Source organism: Manis pentadactyla, chromosome 8 (genome assembly GCF_030020395.1).
Source record: "Manis pentadactyla isolate mManPen7 chromosome 8, mManPen7.hap1, whole genome shotgun sequence".
Taxonomy (NCBI): Eukaryota; Metazoa; Chordata; class Mammalia; order Pholidota; family Manidae; genus Manis; species Manis pentadactyla.
The window spans coordinates 39,948,462-39,974,453 of NC_080026.1; the positions used below are offsets into that span (position 1 = coordinate 39,948,462).

The 25,992-nt window shown below is 32.5% G+C and overlaps 1 protein-coding gene across 3 annotated transcripts in view; it reads left to right on the forward strand.

Annotated features, from left to right (window-relative positions):
• The window catches only part of DPP10 (dipeptidyl peptidase like 10), a 674,550-nt gene that overhangs the window by 609,885 nt on the left and 38,673 nt on the right, over window positions 1-25,992 (forward strand). For all 3 annotated transcript variants that reach the window (XM_036886636.2, XM_036886633.2, XM_036886635.2), the window contains 6 exons: window positions 9,786-9,877; window positions 10,277-10,324; window positions 13,360-13,481; window positions 14,818-14,865; window positions 23,785-23,883; window positions 23,990-24,059. In XM_036886636.2, the coding sequence (XP_036742531.2) occupies window positions 9,786-9,877; window positions 10,277-10,324; window positions 13,360-13,481; window positions 14,818-14,865; window positions 23,785-23,883; window positions 23,990-24,059 (479 nt within the window). The remainder of the gene's footprint in view (window positions 1-9,785; window positions 9,878-10,276; window positions 10,325-13,359; window positions 13,482-14,817; window positions 14,866-23,784; window positions 23,884-23,989; window positions 24,060-25,992) is intronic.

Genomic DNA, 25,992 nt, shown 5'->3' on the forward strand with positions numbered 1-25,992 from the left:
TGACAGTCAGAAAGACCATCTGAAGTATTTGGTGTTCGGCTATAGTAGAGAGCTTCCCCAGTGAATGAGAATATGTTTATCTTTTTAAATATCATACTAAATGAAATAGTAAATTTTTGCAAACATTTTGTTGTTTTACAGAATCAGTAGGTAGATAAAAACCATTAATTAGAGACCAAGCCACAAAATTAGTGTTTTTAGGTTATTTTCATTATAGAAAATGATGGTTGTCATTACAAATATTTCAGTGGTTTTCTCATTTTAAAAAGTCCTTACTGAAGTAATTCCAAAAAACAAAAGTAGAAAGAATGTATTTATTTATTTATTTATTTCCTTCCAGTCTTCTCCATTTAGACAGGATTATAATTTTATGCCAACTAAAGTATTTCATCTTGCATACTCTTCCCATAATGCTAAATAATTTTTAAAAACAATGCCTTAGAAGATTAATATTTAGTTGACTGGATGTAATAGTTAACCATTTTTAGTCAATGTTTAATTTAGTGACAATTTGTTGTAATTATAGATATCACTTTTAAAGAAAGCTTATTTATATTACAGATTATTTCTTTAGTTTGGATTAATGGAATTGGAATCCCTGGATCAAAAGTAAAATATTTCTAAACTAATACAGTACATATATTTCCAGATTACTTTGATATGAATGTGTAATAGAATTTGTACGAGCTTTCTCTACTTCTATACATTCCATTAAAGACAATATTAATAAAAATAAAAAGTGGCCTTGCCAAGAATCTATATAGCTAAAATAACTATTCTTTGGAGCAGAGCGTGCAGTATGCAGTGTTACTATCAGTTTGAACCAAACAGTGATGAAAATTTTCATTTACCTCAGGCCATTTAAACTTGGAGTTACTTGAGAAATTTCCCCTTCCTCTCCTCCCATAGAATTCATTGTGTAGACTTCTAACTTCTGAATTCCCATATCTGGAACTATAATATCCTACACCTTATAATGCAGGCTGTAGTGAAAGGCTTTTGTCAAAGACATGGCCACCTTTTTTCTCAGATGTGGGGTAAGCAGGGTTTCAATCATTTTAAGTGGTTCATAAGTGTAAGCAATTGCCCTGTCATCTTCCTAAATTGTGTTAAGTGAAAAATTATGTATGTTGGTGAATCCATTCACTTTTTCTATTCAGCAGTACAAAGTTTTGCCCATGAGAGATGATGATTTCACTTGGAACAATTTTAAATGCCATTATTCACTGCAAATACTGTGGAAAATAGCATGCCCCCAGTCCACAATTGTATCACCTAATCAACCTAATACAATTTTTTCATTAAATTTCACTGCTGTATCTGATTAGGAAATTGTCTGGAAACAATTAGCCCACCTCATGTGAAGAATAGACAGTAAATTAAAACATGCTATTTTTAGGCACTACAGTATTTTCCATATTTAGAAGCTGTAAAAGTTAAACAGAATTTAATATAAGAAATTTGAATGAACAGTGTATAATTAGGTAAAAAGCAAGTGTCATTAAACTTGATGCCAACATGTTTTCAATTTGTATATAAAATATAAATGAGTAATTACTTTTCTTTTGATAAAATCTCTACCAATTGAAGGTGAGGTGTCTGATATTTAATGTCCAAAATAAAAACACTCTATTTGCATCCTAGACTTCCAGCCCTCCTTGGAGAATGAATGAAGTCACTAGTTTTATTGTTGTTCATTCTAAAATTAAAAGTGAGCTATGAGTTTAAAGTATATTGCCATGTTGCCTTTGTCAAAAGTCCACTATGGTTTCATATTCATAATCAGTGGTTATATTTTACTAAGTTAATATAACAGATCATGGTTGCATAGAAAGAAAGAATTATTACTGTGCAGTAAAGATGATTATTCTTTCCTGCCTGTTAAATTACCTTGGCTGTGATTGCATTTCTCCTGAAGGTGCATTAAAAACTAACAGAAGTACAGAAAGCCCTTTGTGGAGGCAGGCCAAGTCCCCTGATATTTATCTTGAACTTATTTTATGGTCATCTACCATAGTCTGATTTTTATTAGGATTACTTACCTGAAGTCCAGATCAAACTTTATATGCTCACTGATATGATATAATCTGATATGTATTACTGGAAAATAGCTTTAGATTATTATATAACAATATAACTTAAAATAAAAAATAAGTTATGCTATTACATGTGAAATGGGGTTCAGTTTCTACCCCAGTCAAGATTTGCCATGGAAGATATAAAGCAAAGTTTTTATTGTTGTGTGCACAGTTCAAACATTTTTCAAATCATTGGATATTTTTCATGATCATTTTCAATGTGGGACATTGTTCTGTCCCTTAACACACCCATACATACCAAATTCTCTAAAAAACAGAAAATATAATCAACCTAGAAATCTGTGAACCAAAAACTTCTCCAGATATGACAAATAACCGTACATAAGTACAGAACAAAATGTTTTTTTAATGTTTTGAAATGTTCATCTTGAAACTGGGCACCAAAGGTGTAGTAAGACTGTGAGATTTTAATACCCTGCCCTTGGCTTATTTAAAGCAAGGTCTGGAAATGAGTAAGGAGAACTGTCCACAGGGATGCTGCCCGTGAGAATTTGGCAATAATGCATGTGACTTCAGAACTCTTTGTCAGCCTTTGGTCTGTGCGTATTTCAAATCACAGAAATTTGGTTTTATCTTTCTATTCTTTTATCCGTTGATTCTGCAAATAATTGTAAAGTGCTATAATGTGTCAGACAGTATACAAACAAGTTAAAATAAAAAAGTCACGTGCTTTATGTTGACCTCACAAAGTTAGAAGTCTAGAGGACTCCCTTTAAGAACAAGGGATAGATGATTTATAGAGATGTCAGTATACAGATGTGTACCAATAAGACACTGAGAACTTTTGCAGGAAGATTCTGTTACTACATATACATAGTGGAGAATAGAATACCCTTCTAGTTTCTGCTGCCAGTAGTACTGGAAAATAGATTTTATAATAAAATTCTCCCACATCAAAACCCCTAAATTATGGATATACCAAAAATGCATTTGAAGTGTTACTCAGCTAATGGATTATATCCCCTAAAGACAATACAAGTGAGTTGGAGGTGAGTAACAATGACTATGATTCCTAAAAACCCATACATTTATAAGTAAAATATAATGTCTACATTATCCATGGGCCCAATAAGAAATATATATAAGTGCATATTTAACATATAAATGAAAATTCAGTGTTAGAATTTATAAAAAAGAACAAAGTAAATTCAAATGTAGAAAGAAAGAAAAGAGAAATGCAGTGGTAGAATTTAATTAACTAGAAAGCAAAAACAAAAATAAAAATGAGGTAGCAAAACAATCATCTTCTTGGAAAAACTGATTACATCTAATGTCTATCAAGGTTAATTTTAAAAGTGAGCAAGTCCCCAAAGTATAAATACTGGAAAAGAGGCATAATTGCAGATTTTAAAATGTGTTTTAAAATACTACAAATAATTTTATGGCAAATTTGAAAACTTGAGTAAAATGGATAAATTCTAGAAAAAAATTATCAAGTCTGATCTAAGAAACAAAAGGATGGAATAAATTCAACAAAAACATATTCAGAAATCTTGGACATTTAGGAAAAAAGACAATTCTTTAAGCTAATAAAGACATTCACTAAAGGCTTAGGGTAGCAGCATGATCTACAGTGGAACATTAGTTACATTCCTTTTAAAAATCAGCATTGAGAAAAGGAACCAAAATGAAGTAGTTGAATATGCACAAAACCAAAGATGACAGTTTAAAAAAATTTTTCCACCTAAGAATAAGAGAAAAACAAACTTGATAGAGCCACCTCTTGGAAAAGAGAAAGGTGTAAACTAGAGATAGAAATTCAGGGCCTTATAGGAAGAAAGTTTATTAGGTATCAGAATACACACAGATCCCCTCCTAACTGTGCCACCTTAAGGTGCTCCTTGGGGTACCAGTTCTTAAGGTACTAGTAGTGGTACTCCATAGGGACACTACCCCTTAGGGTACTAGGAATAGAAATCCAGTGAGTCACCTAGTCTTTCACCACCTTTATGCATCTATATCCTAGAAAATCCAAGATATTTACAAAACAAAAAATGTGGCTGCCATTAGACATACAACATTATCATAAAAGGAAAACAGGAAGAAATAAAAATATTCAAGATAATCCTGCCCTACAAACAACTATGAAGCAGAGGAGTACTATAAAACCATACTCCAAAACAATCAAATATCATTAAATAAGCATTTGTAGATATAAAATTATCAAATGAGAAATTCAAAACTTAGAAATGGCCTCATAAAATAAGGAAAGTTGTGAACCAAAAAGTGACAGATATCAGGAAGAAAACTGAAGAAAAATACAAAATAATAATGGAAATAAAAGGTAAATAGATATTGCTGAAAATATACTATCTGATATCAAAAAAAAAAGTGAAAACAGCCAATAGAAAGAAATGAGATAAAGGAGCAGAAAAGATCATAGTTAAGATACGGAAATAAGATCCACCTGATGTTTAATTAAAGTTCCCAGAGAAGATAAGCAACACCATGGAAGAGAAGCAACATTTAAAACCATAATCCAACACCAAACCAGAGCAACAAAAATGTTCAAGAAACAAAAGATAACTTTTGGGTAAGAACATTATTAAAATTATTAATATAAAGATAATGTGCAAAACTAAAAAAAAGCTAGCCCAATTTCCTGACATTACAAAAATACTAAACTGCTGCTTTCAAAAAATTCATTGAACATATTATCCATAATAAATATGTAACATACAGTTTTTTAAAGGGTATCAGTCATACTGATAAATGTAGATTGGCTTAACTTACATACTAACATTTTTAAAGGATTTTTCATATTGGCTCATGAAACAGAATACAATTGAATCTTTTTGCAAAATATACATCCAAAACAAAATGATTCAGAAAGGCTAAATCCTGATACTCGACAAGAGAGCTTTCATACCCTAAAGCAATAAGAAGACCAAAAGAAGATACTTTATAATACTCAAGGCCACATATCACAAGGAAGATATAACAGCTAAATAGGTTTATATCTGTGTACAACACAGTACACTAGCCACCCTCATAGAGCAGAAATTCATAGAAATGACTACATATATATTATAAAACTATTACCTCTGTGTGTGTGTGTGTGTGTGTGCTTGTGTGTGTGTGTGTGTGTGTGTGTGTGTGTGTGTGTGTGTGTATAAAATGTTTGGACACACCCAAATAAGAGATAATGTATATACTTTTCATGAGTATATGGAGCATTGACAAAAGTTGATCTTACCTTAGGTCATTTAAAGATCTCAGTACATTCTACAAAGTAGAAATTCTGTAAAAACATGTTATAATCAGAATAATATAAGCCTAGAAATCAATAATATATTTTAACAGGTTTTAAAATACATTTAACAGGCTTTCTGACTGGAATTTTTAAAAAGTAAATCTAACTAAATAATTCCTTGGAGAATTGAAACCAAAAATCACAAAATTTATAAGCTAGTAATAGTAAATACAAGACCGTTAACGCTTTGTACCAGAATCATTTACCAGAACCAAACTTATTAAAATTAAATAAAAGAATAACATTAAATGACTTCAACTCCCCATTAAAATAGCTAGAAAAACAGGGAAAAATCAAGATAAATTGGGAAAATGGAAACAAATTTGAAGCAGAAATGAAGTTAAGAATGGAAAAATGTAGAACTAATAAATGAAAAAAAATGCTTGCTCTTTGAGCACACACACGTGTGTACATACAAACAAGGTAAAGTACAAACAAGGAAAAAAGAGAAAGAAAACTTATAAAGTTAGAAATGGCTAGTGGGGAAAAACAAAGGATATTTTAATAGATCCCAGGAGTGTGTTTTGCAGAACTCTATGTCAATTAATTTGAAAGTTTAGATGAAATGAACATTGGAAATGCATTTAGCAAATTTGTCCCAGGAGCGAGAAAGAGTTTAAATTATTAACGACATTAAAGAAATAGAACACTATCAAAGAAATACACCACAAATGAACACAAGGCCCATGATTTCATCTGAACCTTACCAGAATTTTGAAGGTAATGTCAACATAATTTAAGTTGTTCTACAACATGGATATTCTTTACAATTGCTATAAAAGCCTCTTTAAAAATTTAATACCAACTCCTAGTTTTAAAAAATCCAGGAATTGGTAGATAATTCTTAACATGATTGTATATCAGTAAATTATTTGTAACCTCAGTTTGAAAAGAGCTCTTAAACTGTGCATCAACACCCAGAAACAATATAAGAGTATGTTAGTAAATTTGATTATAGAAAGATTATAAAAACAAAACCTTTTTGGCAAAAATAGTACCATAACAAATGTCAACAAAAAATGATAAACCAGGAGAACATATTTGCAGCTTATATCTCACATGAATGAATGTAAAGTATAAGAAGCTCTTGAAAATAGAAAAGAGAAAACACAAAAAAAATGATTGAAAGATAACACAAACATTAACAAAGACTTATATTAAACAATTATGTACTCAGCATAGTACATACAATGATATAAAAATAAACATAAATGTGTGTATGTGTGTGTGTGTATAGATACTCAGCTTTTAAGAAAATGCAAAATGTAGTTGCACCATTCTACCTGCTCACAAGCTGAGTTTCACAGGAAGCCAACTGTGAAATGATTAGCCTGCAGGAGACCGAGATTACAGAGGAAGTCAGTAATTTATGAAGGACAGAAAGGACGCAAGAGAGAGCGAAGAATGGGAACTGCACTGCCATATTCTGAACTTATTCCATAAAGAGTTGTGGACTGGGATGGCCCTTCAGAGAAGTCCCGAGTTAGGACAAGAGGACTGGTATTTTATACTCTAGTATTATACTCTAGTACTGACCAGGCTACCTTTGGATAGAGGCAGCCCTTAAAAAGCGGTATTATGTTGGATGAGGCCATTTTCTTCAGTTCTGGGAAATCCCCAAAGAAAACTGACAGCCAGGGGCCTTCGTCCAACAGCACTTCTAGCCTCTGGCGAAGAAGGCCCTTTATTCCACAGGGAGTTCTGGTTGGCATATCATAGTGTCTGACACAGCACCATTTCTCACCTCCCAGACCAGCAAAAATTCAAAAACTAAACAACTTATTCTGTAGCATGTCCTTGGGAAAACAGGTCCCTTATACATTGCTGGCAAATGTGCAAAATATTTCCCTTAAGGAGGAATATATCCTGAAATTATTTCCCTACACATTAAAAAACCAACATATACATAGGGTTAATCACTGCAGCACTATCTGAGATGTACATCATCTGAGGCTGTTTGAAGGAATTACAGTACATCCACACGATGGAGAACTATGTAATAATAAAAATGTAAATCCAACTGGTATGAATTTTAACTGAAGACATTATGCATGCATATGCAGAGAATATATAAAAATCTGTGTCTATCTATCCATCTATCTACTCTGAAAAAGCCTAGAACAAATAACATTAGGTAGAAATGAGTACACCTACCCCCAGATCTTGAAATCTAAATACCATAATCCAGTAACAAAAAGCCCTTGGAGGAATGATTCATTACAGGTATTGGGCATAAGTAAAATGATCTTGGAACATTTTATTGTATAGAAAAGAAGGAAGTGCTCAAAGACTAATGTAATCATTCCCAAAGACTAGAGGGATTAGCTTGAAAGGGTTCCTACTAATCAAATTTTGACAATTTCAGCATCATAAAGAATAATGACAATAATGGAATATTGCATTAAAAAATGTTTAAATCTGAAATAGTAGGAGGAAGGAGGAGAGACAGAGAGAATGAACACATGTGACAGGAAAAGTAGTTCTTTTTATAGAAGAATATCACTTGATAAATATGGAAGAGATGTTAGAAAATCACTTTGAAATGATTATTTATTCAGAGAAAGGTCATGAATGGATGCCAAAACCAGTGAATGAAAAGTTAATGGAGGAAAACCCTTCACATACCATGTAAAGATCATCCACTTTTAATTGAAGGCAAAATGCACTTTTTACAATGAAAACACCCTAACTCACAGCTACCATGTAAACAGCATTGTCATGAATGGGAAGACGTGTAATTGTGTGTTTCCTGATGCAAAGCAGAATATGTATCCAGCATCACCTATGTAATCTTGCCAAAATATTTAACCTAAATTAAATCGTAAGAAAGCAATCAAATAAGTGCAAAAGCCTGGATATCCTATAAGATCGCTGGGACAGGAGTCTTATAAATGGTCAATGTTGTAAAAATAAAAAAAGATGGACTGTTCTACTTTAAAAGAGACTAAAAATATGGCAACCCACTGAATGGGTCCCATATTTAAATGGGTCCCATAAATTAAAACTATATATGAAATACATTAAAAATATGAAATACACATGAAATACAACTTGTTTTAAGAGCACAAATTTGGAAACACTGAAATGTCAAACTTTATATATTCATTATGTATTAAGTATATACATTCAACAAACAAAAAAGGACAGGGTGAGTATTCAAAAAGTTGACATTTGGTGAATCTAGGTGACAATTGTATGAGTATTGATGTACTGTTCATTCAGCCTTCCTGTAGGTTTAAATATTTTCTCAATAAAAAGAATACAAATGAAATATAACTTCATATTATAAGTTTGATGAAAAATTAAATATTTTGTTGAAATTAACTCCTGGTGAGGATGATATGGAGCAATGAAACTCATATTCCTAGAAGACTATTCACTGGATAACTCTGAAAAATAATTTGTCACTGTCTAGTTAAGTAGAAGACATGTCTATCCCCTGCCCAAGCAATCCCACTTCTTGGTGTTTGTTTCAAGAAAACCTGCCAAGTACATCAGGAGACATTTAAAAAAAAACTTTTCATAGGCAACTTGTTTTTAACATAAATATGGAAACACTCAAATGTCAAAAAATTATGTCAATTATGCTGTATCCATACAATAAAATACCATAAAGCAGTTTAAAATAAACCATGACTGTAAGTGTCAATATGGATTAATCTCAGAAATAAAGTATGGAGTGAACATAGCAAATCTTGTAATAATGAAATATGCTTTAAAGATTAAAACTACAGTTGACCCTTGAACAACAAGATTTTAGGTCCACAGATCTTTTTCAATAAATATGTTGGAAAATTTTTGGAGATCTGGGACAATTTGAATTTGTTTTCTTTTCTCTAGTTTACTTTGCTGCAAGAATACAGTACATAACACATATAACAAACAGAATATGTGTTAATCGAGTGTCTTAGTTGTCAGTCAACAATATGCTTTCAGTCAACAATACACTATTAGTAAAGTTTTGGGGAAGTCAAAAGTTATACACAAATTTCCAACTATGTGGGGTACTGCATTCCTTAAGCCCTGCATTGTTCAAGGGTCAACCAACACTTAGTATTTATTTGGTATAGTTTCTCCTGAAATGTTTAATTTAAAGTTGGCCAAACTGTACAGCTCCCAATCATTTAGATGAGAGTTATCACAGGCCTGTGTCTGTACCAAATGCCAAGATGACATCCTAACTCAAGGTGATGCAAGGCAGTCCACACCTGGAGCTCTTTTCAGAATGGTTTCCCTGTGGATAGGAAAAAAGGCAGTGTCCTTCTTGTATCTATGTTTATGTGAATGTGTGTGCATTCTTGAGCTTGAGAGAGAAACCGAATGTTAGCTGAGAATTAAAAATTAAAAGTGACAAAAGCAGTTAGTACTTTGAGTTGGCCACAGAGATGCTGTTTAAATAAAAAGAAAAATCAATGTTTTCCATTTCTTTGCAGAGTAAAAGTGAGCAAATCACCGTGCGGCATCTGACATCAGGAAACTGGGAAGTAATAAAGATCTTGGCATATGATGAAACTACTCAAACAATGTGAGCATTTGTGATTCTCAGTTAGTTGGAAGTCAGGGTTGTCAAATGCAATCTGTTCTGCCATTTTTAAGTTTTGCTTACCATCTTCCTAGTCCAGCCTGGCCTTATAAAGAACAACCTTTTATTTGAGACTCTCCCTGTGCTTCACCCAGAGAAACACTTATCCAAACACATGCACACACGCAAACATGCACAACCCAGAGAGATGGAGAGAGATCATGGAAAAACGTCATAGTGTTTTAAGAAAAAAAAAATTGTTTCCCAAATGGCTTGAAGTCCTGTGGTTGAATAACAGAGTAACTTTTGCCTGTTCTTCGAGAGTTTGAAAATTCAAGTGGAAACCCAGGGTGCCGAAAATTAGTCTGTGCCTGATATTTGTTTGTTTTCTTTCCTATGCAGTTACTTTCTGAGCACTGAATCTTCTCCCAGAGGGAGACAGCTGTACAGGTAAACAATGTGCAAGGATTACCTTACTTTCTCAAGGGGCCTTCTACACAATTAGTGATGGGATGCAAAAATCTGAAGTTTCATTCTTGACATGGCCTGGAGAGAGCCACTGAGGTGTGAGAGACCCTCACCCTTGGTCCAGTTCCTCAGCTCTGGACCTGAGAGAGCCTCAAGGGTTGAGAGCAGAATGGGAACCATCTTGCTGCTGCTTTATTCTTTTCTCTCCTGCTTTTATAGTCTCAAAATAACTCTTTTTGAGTTTTGCTTCTCTCAACTACCCACATCACATATTTATATATTTTCCCAGTGACATTTTCCTCTGTTAAGCCTCATTTTGAATTTTTACTGCATTAATATTGTACACTTGTAATTTATTCCTGAACAAAATAAAAGTTGTGAACACTTAGTAGGTGTGAATTGCATGAAGATTTCTCTCTCTCCATCCCCCACCCTCCACAGTGTGTACAATCCATTCATATTGTTATTTAAACCAGGAATGCTTTGGCTTTCTAAAATAAAGTAATAGATGGGGAATATTTTCATCTGCCCAATTTTCCCACATGGAAACATGTTCATAAAAGGGACTTAAGGCCGTATCTACTTAGTATTAAAATGTCTCCTCACTCGGAAAGTTTTCACCAGGACCTCAGAAGAATGACTTTTATTTTTGTCTGGCAAGCTACTTATTAATTCCAGACTCTATCTACATACACTTTCTATTTTCCATTTCACAGATTCATTTTTAACATGTCATAACTGCTATGACATATTCTCTGTGGAAATTCATCATGTTTGAAGAAGTGTTACCACTTATTCTTACCAAGTAGCCTAGAGTTTCCAATGAGAGTAAAAAGGCATATTTAAAATACCCAAACTCCCCCTAATTCACCCACCCCTCTTATTTATGCATACATTGCTTTCATCTGAAGCAAGCCTCTCTTTTTTTACTATCTCTCTTCATATGTCATTTTCATATTCTCTGTTTTTTCTCTTGGAGTCTGTAACTCATGTTAATTCTGGTGACTTCCAAAGGAAGAACAGGTGTTTATTTGAACAGATTGATTCTGAGTTTGGTTTAATGGTCTTGACTGAAGTACTGGTTACATTTTTATTTTCGATGACCAATTTATCTTTTTTGAAACTTATACTATGATTGATATCAGCAGTCATGAACAATCTTTCAGGGACATGGAAATACTTGATCAGTATTTTATTTCTCTCATTTTATAAAACTCTTAGTGAAAAATGACACTGTCCGATTAGAAAATCGGCCAAGTTCAGCAAATGAAACTGTTCCAATCTCTCTTCCCTCTATTAGCCTAAAATGTGATTTGAATCACAATGACTTCCTAGATTTGTGTGCTTGTCTTTTTTATCAAGTAACTGAGGCAGAACAGTCAATATATCTATGACCTGTACTCGTGTAGCAGGCAGTGTTATAAAGAAAATGTAGTGCCAATAAATTTTCCCTTAAATAGCTCATCAAATGCCAATTGACTTGACTGTGAGATAACGTTAGCATTTAACCCAGAAAACTCATCAGTGTCTTGTCCAGGCCGTAAAATAATCACTGGTTGACTTAATTTATAGAATTAGATACCCCTGCAGAATCTGAACTGCTACCATATTCAGATTTGCATTTCTTTATTTCAGTAATTTCACAATCTAAATAATGAGAAGATAACATAAATTTCTAGGAAACTTGTATATGAAAAGTTATAGGAAGGAGTAGAGGAAGAAAAAGTTTTAAATTCTAGATATGTCACTAAATAGCTGTGTGCAACTGGCACGTATTCTTAATCTTCCTGTAGTGATGGTTGCACAACATTTGTGAGTACCATTAATGACACTGAAGTCTGTACTTAAAAAAATATTGTTAAAATGGCAAATGTTATGAAATATATGTTTATCACAACTTTAAAAGAAAGAAAATATGTGTGTAAGTTGTTATAAGGATGAAACTGGCTAATGTGTTTAACTGACTATTTTATATTCATTGCTTTAACTATTAAAGTTTGGATTATCATGAGCTCAAAACATTTCCAAAGTGAAATTGTGATTTTATGAATTACACTTGACATTTATCCTCAATTGCTTCTGATGCTTCCTATGCCCCCATCAACACCTCTGTTCCCACCCATGCCTGCAGCTTATTGCACATCAAAATCAGTATGACTATGATTCGTTTAAAGATATATAGCCAAAATTATGTTTCAGTCCAAAGTGAAATTGGGAATACTTTGTCCAGTCAAGTTCTTTCAAATGTTTTATCAATAGTGCTTTCATCTATGAACATACATAATTTATAATTAATCTCTCTTTATAAAATAAATGATTCTATGTATATATAAAACTGAGTGACTATCTCAGCTTCTGTGATCTTAAGCACCATTATTTATAAAATAGATGGTTGCTTTTCTCTTTACTTATTTCCCTGATGTCTCAAAGTATGTACCATCATCAACACTATATATAATCATGCATATATAACTTTTCTTTACCAGAAATTTCAGTGAAAGCATTTAGTTGGAAAAAATGGGCACTTACACCAAATTCTAATATTTAGAATATTGAGTTTAGGAAATCATGAGCTTGATTTTTTCTCTGACTTGTGGAAACATCTTTTAGTTCTTTCAACTAATATTTATTGATGATGACTCTATGTTAGTCTCTGTGGGTAATTCCTTTCAAGATTTTACAAGGAAATATATATAAAGAAATTGCAGATAAGAGCAAATTATATTGAGTCCTCTGGAAGTCAGTTTCTTTATAAGCATATAGTCATGCATACATATTATATACATACAGGTATAATAATGTAATTTTACTACAAAGAATAAAAATGTGTGTGTCTTAACATTAGTAATCGAAATTGACTTTGCATCTGTATTGTAACTCATAATTTTCAAGAACATCAGTGTAAGTAATTTTGTAACAGCTCCTATATTTTTGTTAGTATTTAATTTAACTGTAAATACAACAGCTTTAAGTACCTGGAATGATAGCATTTCTGAACTTTTTCTTTCTCTCTCCAGTGCTTCAACTGAAGGATTATTGAATCGTCAATGTATTTCATGTAATTTTATGAAAGAACGATGTACATATTTTGGTGCCAGTTTTAGTCCCATGAATCAACATTTCTTATTACTCTGTAAAGGTAATAGATAATTACTGATAAACAACTTCTTGTTCATTTTATTTGACAGTATCTCTTACAATCATTACTAACTATGACTATCTAGCTATATACAACTTGATATTCTTCATTTGTAAGTTTTTGTTAAAAAATTACAAATTATGGCTTTACTGGGACACAAATTGTCTTTATATACTTCATTTACAATAGGAATTATGAGTAAATCAACATGTACACATGATCACTAAGGGCTATTTGATCATGGACTTTTTAAAACAGTAAATAAACATATTTACATCAACAAAGTCATGCTACAGTAGTAAAATGATTTATCTAGTCTTCAGGAAAAACAGTAGTCTTATTAAAATAATGGCTTGGTTGTTAAGAGATTTGGTATCTAGAGAAACTTAATTCCCTGGTTCTAGTCCCTTTCAGTGCTGAGGAATTACACTCACCCCAATTACTCTTATCTGGTAATGGTATGCTATCATCTTACATAGAAATATGATGTCTGTAGGTTATGCTGCTGGGAATCACTGTCCCTTTAGTAGGGCACTATATTTCCCACAGAGGAAATGGGAGGCATGTGTCCTCTTATAATGCAATGGAATTGAGTGCTACTGTTCCAGCTGGTACCTTAAGCTGTCCTGCTTTAAGACACCATGAAGAATAGACCAACACTTTCCCTTTTCAATTTTTTTTCTATTGATATCTGAAATGAAATAATCAAAAAAGAAAAGGCCTTGTCTAATGACACCAAAGAAAAATCATTAGACCTCAAGACAGAGTTCCTTAGAGAAGTGATGTTTCAAGATAGTAGCTTATGGTTACACCTTAATTAACTAATATATTTGAAGTAATTGGTGATTCCAGTTAGCATATTCTTAAATTAATATATAATTAGCCCCAATTTTTTATTTATCTTGAAGGTGAAATGTTTCTAACATGCATGCATTATTACTTTCTTGGCTGAACGGTAAGTAGAATTTCATCCTTGATGAGTGGATGAGGGGCTACATGGTCATGAATCAGCTTTCTGAACAACAGTGACTGTTCTATAAAAGGCTACAGAAAGAGAGAGTAAGGTGCATAACACTGCCTAAAATCATATAAGTATAGGCCACTCTAGAGAGGATGGAACTTAGAAATAATCTGTGCAAACAGTTTATTTCTCTATACGTTTTTACTTTTCTGAATAAAATATCCGTTAAGAGGAGTAAAATCTAGTTATCTGGTTTTTGTTTCATAATGTTTTAACTGTGAATTGTTTCCACTTGAAAAAAACACTGTCATGTATCCTTTCCAGTAATTACTCAGTTGTCTTAAAAGTATTTATCCATATGTTTTTAAAATGCAGGTCCAGGCATCCCAGTGGTCAGTCTTCATAGCACAAACAACCCAGCAAGTAAGTACAGCAATACAGAATAACCATGGCTAGCATTAGTCTTGGTATTATATTATTTATTCTGAGTGTCCTGCTCTATAGAACCTTCTTCAGAGGAGTTCCCAACAGGGGGAAAGCTTTTAAGACACTGTCAACTTGACCTGTGTATCTAAGAGAAACAGTAAAGCAAGAGATTTGAGACAAATTTCAACTGAAGCTGGATTGTATGTATGCCTGAAACAGGATGTCTACTGTATCTAAACTGAATAAAGAGTGATTGACGAGGCTCACTTAGGTACATTTCAGCCTGCTGACCCCTCAGTGCTCTGGTTCATTCTTTTCTGGGTCTCATGTAGATTATTGTCCCAGAGTAACACATCTTGCTTACTGTAGGGAAAATTATGAAAAACATACCATTTTTATATATTTTCTATCTTATTTGCTTCAGATATCCAGGACTTTCTTGTTCTGTATAGTCATTTATTATTTTATGTGTTCATTCAACCACCATCATCTATTGAATGGGCATTTATTTTATCAAGCAATATGGCAAAGGCGGTGTGTACATGGCTCTTCAGGCACCCGCAGTGTTTTTAAGAACTTATAGTAGAGTGCATGAACAAATAAATGGCTAAGCTAATCTTACACATGAATAGCCAGATTGTTTCCTGCCTTCATTTCTTTTTCCTTCCTACCACCTTTTGCTTTTTTCAATTTTAATCAATCAATACTCCTAAGCTCTAATGATTTACCATACTAATAAATGAGGCTTCTGTTTATTAGTTCACTCAGTCCTCAGAATAGTTAATAATACTGTTTTTTTGAGATAGTTAATTTTATATTATCCTCTTTTACAGATTAGGAAATGGAGTCACAGGGAGATTAAATAGCTTGGCTAGAGTCATACTAATAGGTGGCAGAGCCAGGAATCAAATAAGAGTGTAACTCCAGAACAGGGTTTGTAATCACACCATATGAAGGCTCCTTTATCTATTGGGTTTTTGTTCCTCGCATCACCTGAATTTAAGCAAGAGTCTTAGATGCCTTGACTTAGAGGAGTTGCAGGCATAAAAGTGTAATATTGAATGACAAATGTCACTTTAGCAAACAGAGAAAGACCTTTTATACTCTTCAAATACCACCATATGGAAACTTCCTGCCTGTTTTAGAAAAATACAAAATTTCTAAATTTGTAATGCAGTTTTGTGTGGTTGGAAATAGGTTAGCACATCTTTTAGTTTCTGTCAGTATATATCTTAAAGAGTGTATAGTAAGTGAATTAAGTTTGTTCAGGATTAACACTAGCAGCAATAATAATAAAGACTGTATATGATAAAATAGACAGAAGGTTGAATGTCATAGAAAGAAAAATCAGTGCTTAAAATGAGTCTCACATATCTTTTGTGGGATCTGAGATGAGTCAATATCTCATAGGACCAGTTCCCTTATCGGCAAATCAGCAAATGAATTTTATGTGAGGCTGAGATATATTCACAACAGAGCATGCACTTGATAAATATTTGTACTTGGCAAATATTTGTGTTACATTTTGCCAAATTGATGGTTTTTTAAAAATTCCCAATCTGATTTTAATAAAATTTATTGCACTGTTACAAGGCAATATTGTTTTCTAATAATGTGCCCTGCGAATCATGAAACATTTTTGTTTAAGGGAAATATTTCTCATTTTCCCATTTTAAACCAATTCTGATCATCACAGGGCCAAGAAAAACAAAACGGAGTCATGAACAGTAGTCAGATGCTTTATTTTCTTTCCAAAAGACAATTATTGCTTGAGATAAAATTTACAGTCAATTGGAAGTCAATCTTTGTGTTATTGAATCTTTGGGTTAATCTTTGTTATACTAATGAATCAATCATAACTAATTTTAGTAGAATAGGGCATGAAAAGAAAATTGAAAAAATGAAGATATTTAACAAACATGGAAAATCTTTAAACCCACTAGTTATCAGAGAAATTCAAAGTAAAACACTGCCTTGTAATTTTTTCTAACAAATTAATAATATAAAAAAATTACTGCTAATGAGGAAATAATGACACTCTTATAACTTGCTTGTAGAAATATAAATTATAGCAAATATTTTAGAAAAATAATTCAATCATAAGCCTTAAATCTTTAATAGCTATTTACTTAATATTTTTTCTTTTAACGGTATATACTAAAAAATGGTATAAACTAAGAAAATAATTCTAAATAGAGAAAATTATAAAGGCTCTGTTGATGATAGTGAAAAAGACATAATACAAATAACAAAAAAGGAATTTGCAAATAAACCTTAATGGAATACTAATTAGTGCCCTGATTGTCTCCCCCTTGTCATCGCAGAGTTACCCTTAATTCTGTTTTCTTCTACCATGGTCTCTGCCCAAGAAGTACTTTGTATAGGTGACTTATTTTTTGTTGCTATTTATTTGTCAATGGATTCAGCTAAAGTGAATCCTGGAAGTGACTGAAGAGAGAAAAGTCACTTTGGAGTACCTGGTCCTCCAGCTCTATCTGTGCGGATACCTCCTGTGTCCTCCTCTCACTTTGCTATGACTCTTGGCTGAAATTTACTGTGAATTTCTCACAACCATCTCCAAGTAATTGCTCTCTACCTTTGACCTGCAGGTCTAGCCACTGAGTTACACTTTTTTGCCTATATCTCCTGAGTTACTCTACCATCCCTTATCATCTCCCTGCTCATTGTCCATAAATTTGTAATACGTCCTTTATTAAAATTTCATTCAGTTATTCTAATAAAGTTTCCAATATTGCCATCAGTTTCCCACTAGGATTAAAAATAAAAATATGTTTACAAAAGTTAATTCTTCAAAAATATTCAAGCAATATCTTTAAGTAATTAATCTATCCAAATATTTATGCCACTTGAACAAAACTATTTGAAAATGCATATAAAAGATCAAGACAGTTCTCAGTATCTATGAATCTACTGCTGTTTTGTTCATTCTGTTTTGCTTTGTTTTTATATTCCAAAAATAAGTGAAATTATATGGTATTTGTCTTTCTCACCTGGCTTGTTTCACTTAGCATAATACCCTAGCTCCATCCATCTTGTTGCAAATGGCAAGTTACCATGGGGGATGAGTTTGGAGTGGGTAGGTGAAGAGGGTGAGGGGGATGAAGGGGCACAAAAATTCTCAATCATACTATAAATTGGTCACAGAGATAGTAATACACCATGGAAAATACAGTCAGGGATTCTGTAACATCTTTCTATGTTGACAGATAGTACCTGCACTAGTCGGGGAGAGGATTTAATAATATGGGTAACTGTTGAACCACTTTGTTGTGTATTTGAAACCAATATAAGATTGTGATCAATGATATTTCAATAAAATATAAATTTTAGAAAAAGTAAACTTAAAAAAATTCAAGACTACTTGAAAATGTTAGAACTCTTTCATTTGCCTGGCAGCCTGCCAGGTAATATTTTTGATCTTTCTTCTTGAGTATTTCCCAGTGCTCTACAATTAGCATATATTACTTTTACAAAGAAAAAGAAACCCTTCATTAAAATGCTCAGTGACTTGAGCAAGGTATAACTATGTAAAATTTTACTTAGTTAATATTTCAAAAGTCCTTTCTCTCATATTATTATCTCCTTTCCTCTTTTTATATGTTCATCTTTTTCCTTCTTAATTTTGAGTATATGATTGGTTTTTTTACTTTAATTCTTTTTTCTTTCCTTTATTCTTCATTTTATCCATTTCATGCCTTTCTTCTCTTTATACTTCTACTTTCCTATCTCTTCCTTTTCTTCCTTCCCAATTTTCTGTTGTCATTTTCTGCTCTTTTCCTCCACAATAACATTTAAAAATCATGTCTCAAAACTTTCTTCTCTTCACAATGTGTCAAAAACATTGGTGCATTAAACATATTTTCTGAATTTATCATGAAAAAATGATGTCTTCTCTAAATATTCTAAGAATGGCTTTGGTGTTCTCTATTATTTGTTTTTCTTAAATAGACTTTATTTCCCTGTGACCGTGGATTGATTTTTTTTTGCTACAAATGGCTTTTGATTTAGAAGTAAAGTTTTTTCAGTACTCATGTAATTAGTTTACATGTAATTAGGCTTGAATTTTTCCAATTTATATTTGATGATAAAAAGAAACCATGAGAGATTAATATATTACTCTTGCACTGGTGACTCTAGCTGTATCTATTCATTTAGCCAATTAATCATTTTAATGCAGTGAACTATTGTTCATTTATGAAAATCTTCTATAATTAGAGATATAAAGGTAAAAATTTAACAGGCTTTATTCTTCAAAATATTTTCCCTTTTGTAATTAGCAAATATCAAATGATTTTGGCTTTGTCCAGTACAAAATGAATGCTTTTATACACAATTAAGTTCAGTAAGTACATTTTTATGACATTTCTTAAATTATAAATGCTGAATCCTTGATGAAAGTATAAAGAATTTAAGCATTCACATTATAAATTTTATATTTGAGTATTTGGGATAGCTTCCTTGAAAATATACTATTATTTAATCTGAAATGTCTTATATTTTGAGGATAAAAGAAATCTCTGAGAATATCTAAGAATATCTAATTTCCCACGTGTGTATTATAGAAGATGACATTTATTTACAGGAGGGCTAGTTTGGTGTGCCTGAAATCACATATAGAATTTACATTCCAGTGAAGGAAACAGAAAATTAAGTGGTTATAATGGGATGTGATAATTTGTTCAACATAGCTGAAGCAAAACGTGTAAGAAAAAAAGTAGAGATATAGGCTCCAGGGACTGGCTGGAGTGAGATCAAAGAAGTCTTATGTTTCATTCTAAGGAGTTTATATTTAACAATAAATTATCAGTAATAACCCATTAATTAAAAAAATTCTTATTCTGGCCATGGAGTAGAAGTGGAGTAGATATGCATGGCCTCTTGCCAAAAAGAAAGAGGGAGAAAGAAATAAAATAAAGGAAAAGGAAAAAAAAGAAAACTGGATAACATATATGAAATAACAATTTCCAAGCATGGAATAACAGTCAGGATAGGTATCTGGTCCATGAACGAAAGAAAACAAATGAGATTAATGTTGTATTGCCCTCACTTTCTGGCTGAAATCATTTTATCTACTCTACTTCACTGAGGAACAATCCAAGAAGAGTAAAATAGTATCTCAGAGGCAGAATGGAGGCAGCAATTAGAGTTCAGAAAGGTTGAACCCTTTGGAATGTTGGGATTATGGAGAGATACTGGTGAGGAAGAAGAGATATGGAGGAGAAACCCCCAATAAATCTGCATAGGGCTACAAGGGATCATCTTGAATTGCTGAAAATACCTAGCTAAGTATGCCTAGGAAGACACTCTGTAAGCCTGGGACAGGCCAGTTCACACAGAGCAGGGGTGGGCTGAAGTTCCAACCAGGCAGAATACTGGAGTGTTTGGCAGAGATCCCACAAGAGCCAATGCCTTAGAAGTACAGCTGAACTAGCCAAAAGGCAAAGCCATGGACACCCACCCTAAATAAGAATTTCTAAAATCCTTGAAATGATTAAGCTGACCTGCAATTTGCTTAAACACCTGCTACAACAAAGTCCAGCAATTTTTAAAAGAACAGAACAAAACCCAGTACTCAAAAATGTAAATATGACAGTGGTCAAAATCTAATAGAAGATCATTGGCTATATGAAGTAGTTAGAAAATATGACTCAACTAGGAAAAAGAAACAGTGAATAGAGACAGACTCAGAAATGACATTGATAATGGAACCCACTGACAAATACAATGTATCAACCATTATAACTGTTTTAAAAAATCAAGAAAAAATGAATATAATGAGAAAATAAATAGAATTTATTTTAAAAAGGAACTCTATGAACTTAAAATACCTGAAATAAAAATTTCACTGGAAAACACTAAAAGCAAATTAAACACTGCAGAAGAAAAGATCAGTGAAACTGATCATTAACAACAGGAACTCAGAGACTCAGAGAGAAAAAGAATGAAAGAAAAGAGCAGAGCCTAAGTTAACTTAGGCCAATGTCTGTATCTATAATATTTTAACTGGAGTCAGAAAGGGGCAGCAAGGAAAAATATTTGGTGAAATAATAGCCAAATCCAAATCTGATGCAAAATACAAAACTGCTCAGCAAACTTCAAGCAGTTTAAATACTATAGAAAGACAATGATAAAGAAAACACACACATTCTCACACACATTTCATTCACACATTACATGTATATTAACAAAGCCAAGAATGACTGCACATTTCTTATCAGGAGAAAAAAAAAGACATTAGAGCAAAATCTTTAAAATGTGGATGCAAAACAAAACCCTTAACCTAGAATAACAAAGTTAAAAAATACCTTTCAAAAGTGAAGCCATAATAATCAAGAAAAAAAGAAGCTGAGAATGTTTTGCCATCAGACTTTAAATTCTCAATAACACATAGATGAAAGAAGAATTTAGAAAAATAATTAGGAAATATTTTGAGCCAAATGATAATGAAAACACACTAATCCAAATTTGAAGATACCCAACTTTGATTAAAAAGAAGTTTATGCCTCTCAGTTCTTACCTTATAAAAAAAGGAAAACTTTAAAAGAATCATCTAGACTTTTACTTTAAGAAAGTAGAAAAAGGAGAGCAAATAACACAAATTAAGTTAAAGGAAATGAAATAATAAGGATCAAAGTGGAAATAAAGATTCAGAAATTGGATTAGCAGCAGAGAAAAATATACAAAAACCAAGATATTTTTCTTTTAAAAGATGAATAAAATTGATAGAATTCTAGACAAATTCATGAAAAAGATGTATACTCTTATCACCATTTTCATTAATTTAAGAGATCATGTTAATAACAGATCCCAGAGCCTTTAGAAAAATAGTAATGGATATTATAATTTTATGGGAGTAAACTTGACATTGTAGGTGAAATCAGTAAATTCCTTAAAAGACATAAATTTATAATTTTCTACACATTCAAGCAAGATTGTCTAAGGTCATGGCCAGAGCCACACAATAATCTTTTGCAATTAGGGATATAAAATATCAGGATATAAAAATAACTGAGAAATTGTGTTGAATGCATCCTTAGCATGTTTTAATGTATTATATATTAACATACTGGTATATGATAATTATAATTAAAATTTTAGTAATGAAATTTCTTAAAGAAAACCACCCAAACAGGAAGAAATACAGTATATAAATTTCCCAGTATCTAATAAAAATTTAATTTGCAATTGACATTCTTCCCATAAAGAAAACTCCAGTTCAGTTAGCTTCTGGTGCATTCAGTGCAATATTTAATATTTTAATAATAGGCTTACATAAACTCTCAGAAAAATGTAAGGCCAGCATTAGCTATATTCCAAATCCAACACAGAGATTACAGGGATAGAAAAATCATTTTTTTTCGTACCTAGATGCACAATTCCTTAACTAAATACTAGCTAGTTAAATCTGGCAATTATAAAAGCAAAATATATTATGATTATGTGGGGTTTACCTAAGGAATCCATGAATACCATACATTCAAGAATCTATCAATGTAATTACTATATTATACTATCAACTCCAAAGAATTTAGAAAAAAGCATTTGATAAGTTTGAAAAACAATAAACTAGTAATAATAACAGCAAGAATAGAAAGGAAATTCCTTCACTTGATGAATGGTATCTATAAAAATACTACAACTGACATCATATTTAGTGTTGAAAGAATGAGTGCTTGTCCTCCAAGATTGGGAAAAACAGAGAATTTCTGCTCTCACACCGTCTGTGCAACATTGTATTATACTTAACTGCTGAAATGAGGAAAGAAAAATAAATATGAGTACAAAATCTATGTTCATTTGCGGAAGACACTTGTAACAAAACAGAACAAATAATCAAACAAACAAAAAATATGGAACCTATATACACTCATAAAACTACTAGAAATGATGAGTGAATTTATCATGGTTACAGATGTGGGTCGATTTTCAAATATTAACTATTTTATAAACCACAGTGCAATGCAAAATTAAAAAGTAGTTCAAAATACTATCTAAAATAACATCAGAAATCATACAATATCCAATAATAAGTCAAGTCCTCTAAGATGTAAGCAAACATTGCTGGGAGAAATTAAAATTCAAATACATGCACACACATACATATTTGAGGATTAGAAGGTTCACTATGTTTTGTATATAAAAGCTCCCCAAATTCTAGCAAGTTTCTGGTCCTCCCTTCATGTTTTGTTAATTTTTTATCCTTTTTATTTTCATTGTTTATATTGTCTGTGGCTATAATGTCAAATTCATTAAACTGATCTTCTGCAGTATCTAATATGCTATTAATCCCACCAAGTATATTTTCATTTTAGATCTTATAGTTTTCATGTATCTCAGATTTTGCAGTTTTTAGTTTTAGAATTTTAACTTTTCTTAAAATTTCTTTCATATTTCTCCAAAATACCCTCATGCTTTTCTTTTTTTACCTTAATAGATACATGGAATATAACTATAATCTCTGTTCTAACTTGACTGTCTATCCATTATATTATCTGGGTTACTTCTGGGTTATTTGATTAAATTTTGTACTCATGATGGGTGATCTTTTTCTGATTTTTTTGCATGCCTGCTAATGGTGTATTGGAACATAGGTACTGTAAATTTCATCCCATTGTATGCTAGATAATTTCGCATTAAATATTCTTAGGCAGAGTGGTAACATAATCAGGTTAGCACTTTGAAAATATAAATGCTTATTTCGAGTAGAGGGGCAACTGGAGTAAGGAAGCTCAGAAAGCTGTTGTAATAATCCAGGGGAGAAATCATGAGAATTTAATCATTGCCTAGTGGAGTGCCTGTCAAATAGGAACAGCTGGAGAATTATTTGTTGTGTTGCACTGATTCTTGATCAACACCTAGCAGTTAATTATTTACACTACCCTTCTTGATTTATAGATTATTTTATATTGGAAAGCAATTCTGTGCTGAAGGAAGCCATCCTAAAGAAGAAGACAGTAAAGTCAGAAATCAAAATGCTTCATATTGATGACTATGGTAAAATTTTGCTCGTGCTATGTCACTTAAGAAAAATTTTATCTTCATCTTATAGTTTTACATGTTAATGACTCTCCATCTTTAATATTTTGCTCTTTCTTTAAAGAACTTCCTTTACAGTTGTCCTTTCCAAAAGATTTTACAGACCGAAACCAGTATGCTCTTCTGTTAATAATGTAAGTATTTTATTTTACTTTGAAATAAAATAATCTAAATATTTTATAATTTTTGTTATGCTTCACATGATAGCATTCTGATTAAAAGACAACAGAAGTCCTATGTATGTAGTTAATCAGGGCAGCTGTGAGTTGTGAGTCCCTCAAGGACACCACCATTAAATTATATAGAGAAATGTGTAATTTTTTTGTACCTCTTGCATCCCCATTGACCTCACTGTTACTACTAGGAATAGTGACACATATAACTTGGTTAATGAATGTCTGCCTGCCAATCACTCAAGCCCTATGTACTCTATTTTTTTTTAATGATACTGATATGTAATTTTCTTTCTTTGGGATATATTTGTCATATCAAAGTTATGCTAGATTCATAAAAGCAATTTTTTTATTATGGTAAGAACACTTTATATGAAACCACTTTAAAATTTTTAAGTACACAGTCCAGTATTGTTAACTATAAGCACAGTCCGTGCAGCAGAGCTCTAGAACTTACTCATCTTGCATGGTGGAAACTTTATACTCATTGAACAGCAAATGCCCATCTCCACCTCCCTGTGGCCCCTGGCAACCTCCATTCTGCTCTCTGCTTCTGTGAACATGTCTGTTTTAGATGCCTTATATACGTGGAATTCATGCAGTGTTTATCCTTCTGTGACTGATTTATTTCACTTAGACAATGCCCTTAAGGTATATCCACCTTGTCTCATGTCAGCCTTATGGTCTTTCTTAATTGTTTATGCAACATTGAGGAAACATTTCCATTACTGACACAATTGTCGCTATTAAATCACTCCTATCAATTTTCCCACCAGCAGGAAGCAGCTCCCATGAGCTACACATTGTGACTGCATAGTATTGCACACAGAAGCCCCTACTATCTATTGGCTAACTAACTTGATATTGATAGCATTCTATTCCAGAGTTGAGTTATTTTCCTTATTTGGTACCCAGCCAGCATATTTGGTATAATATCACTTAAAAATATCTAGATTTATATCAGAACTTTAGTAGAAACAGTAGAAATTAAAATAGCTTTACTTGTTACGGTTACTGAATGTAGAAGATGAGCATTCAGTCTGTGGAATCAAACTGCCTGGCTTCCGATTCCAGTTTTTTAATTTACTATCTGTGTGTCCTTGAGCAAGTTATTTAATTTCTTGAAAGGCTTAGTTTTTCCAAAATAAAAACAGAATTACAATACAGCCTATGTTTTAAACCTCCTTCTTAGATTATATGAAATTCAACAAAAGACCTGCCTGGAAGATATGATTCTTATAATTATCATAAGTATAACTGGTTATTTTTTATGTTAAGTGCATTGATTTCGTCTATTTTAGTAAATAGAAGCAATGTGCTACTTCATTATAACAAGCTAAATAATACAGAAAATATAATACTTAATATTTTCCCCCACTCCAGTGTGTATTCCTAACTCGAATGCCTAGACCTCTCTTGGTTTCTCCAGTCCAGACGGCCCTCTTTGCCCCTAACCGGAGAAGGCACGGGAGTTCTTGGTGTCTTTCTGAGAAGTTTGTCTTTGCTCTTGTATCTTAACTCTTTCTTTGTCTCTTCTCTTTCAACTGGATGTTTTCAATTCCTTTTTGAACTGCATGTGTGATTGATGGGAAATATTTAACACATTAAAATGGGACAAAAAAGGAAAAAAATTCTCAACCTCATCTTCCGTCTCCATCATGCCTCCTTTTGGAAAAAGGAATTGTTCTTATTCGCTGGAAAATCAGGCTTCTCAGGGAAAGGAGCTCTCCTAGGCATCCTTCCTTGAAGCAGTCTCACGTAGGAAGGTGGATATGCAGATAATTATTCTCACTGGCATATCCCCTGGCTCGACAATAGTGTGTCACACCTCGGGGGAGAAAGTAGACAAGAGTTACAGATTCTCTCCGTAGCGTTGAGTCTGAGAAGCCCACTG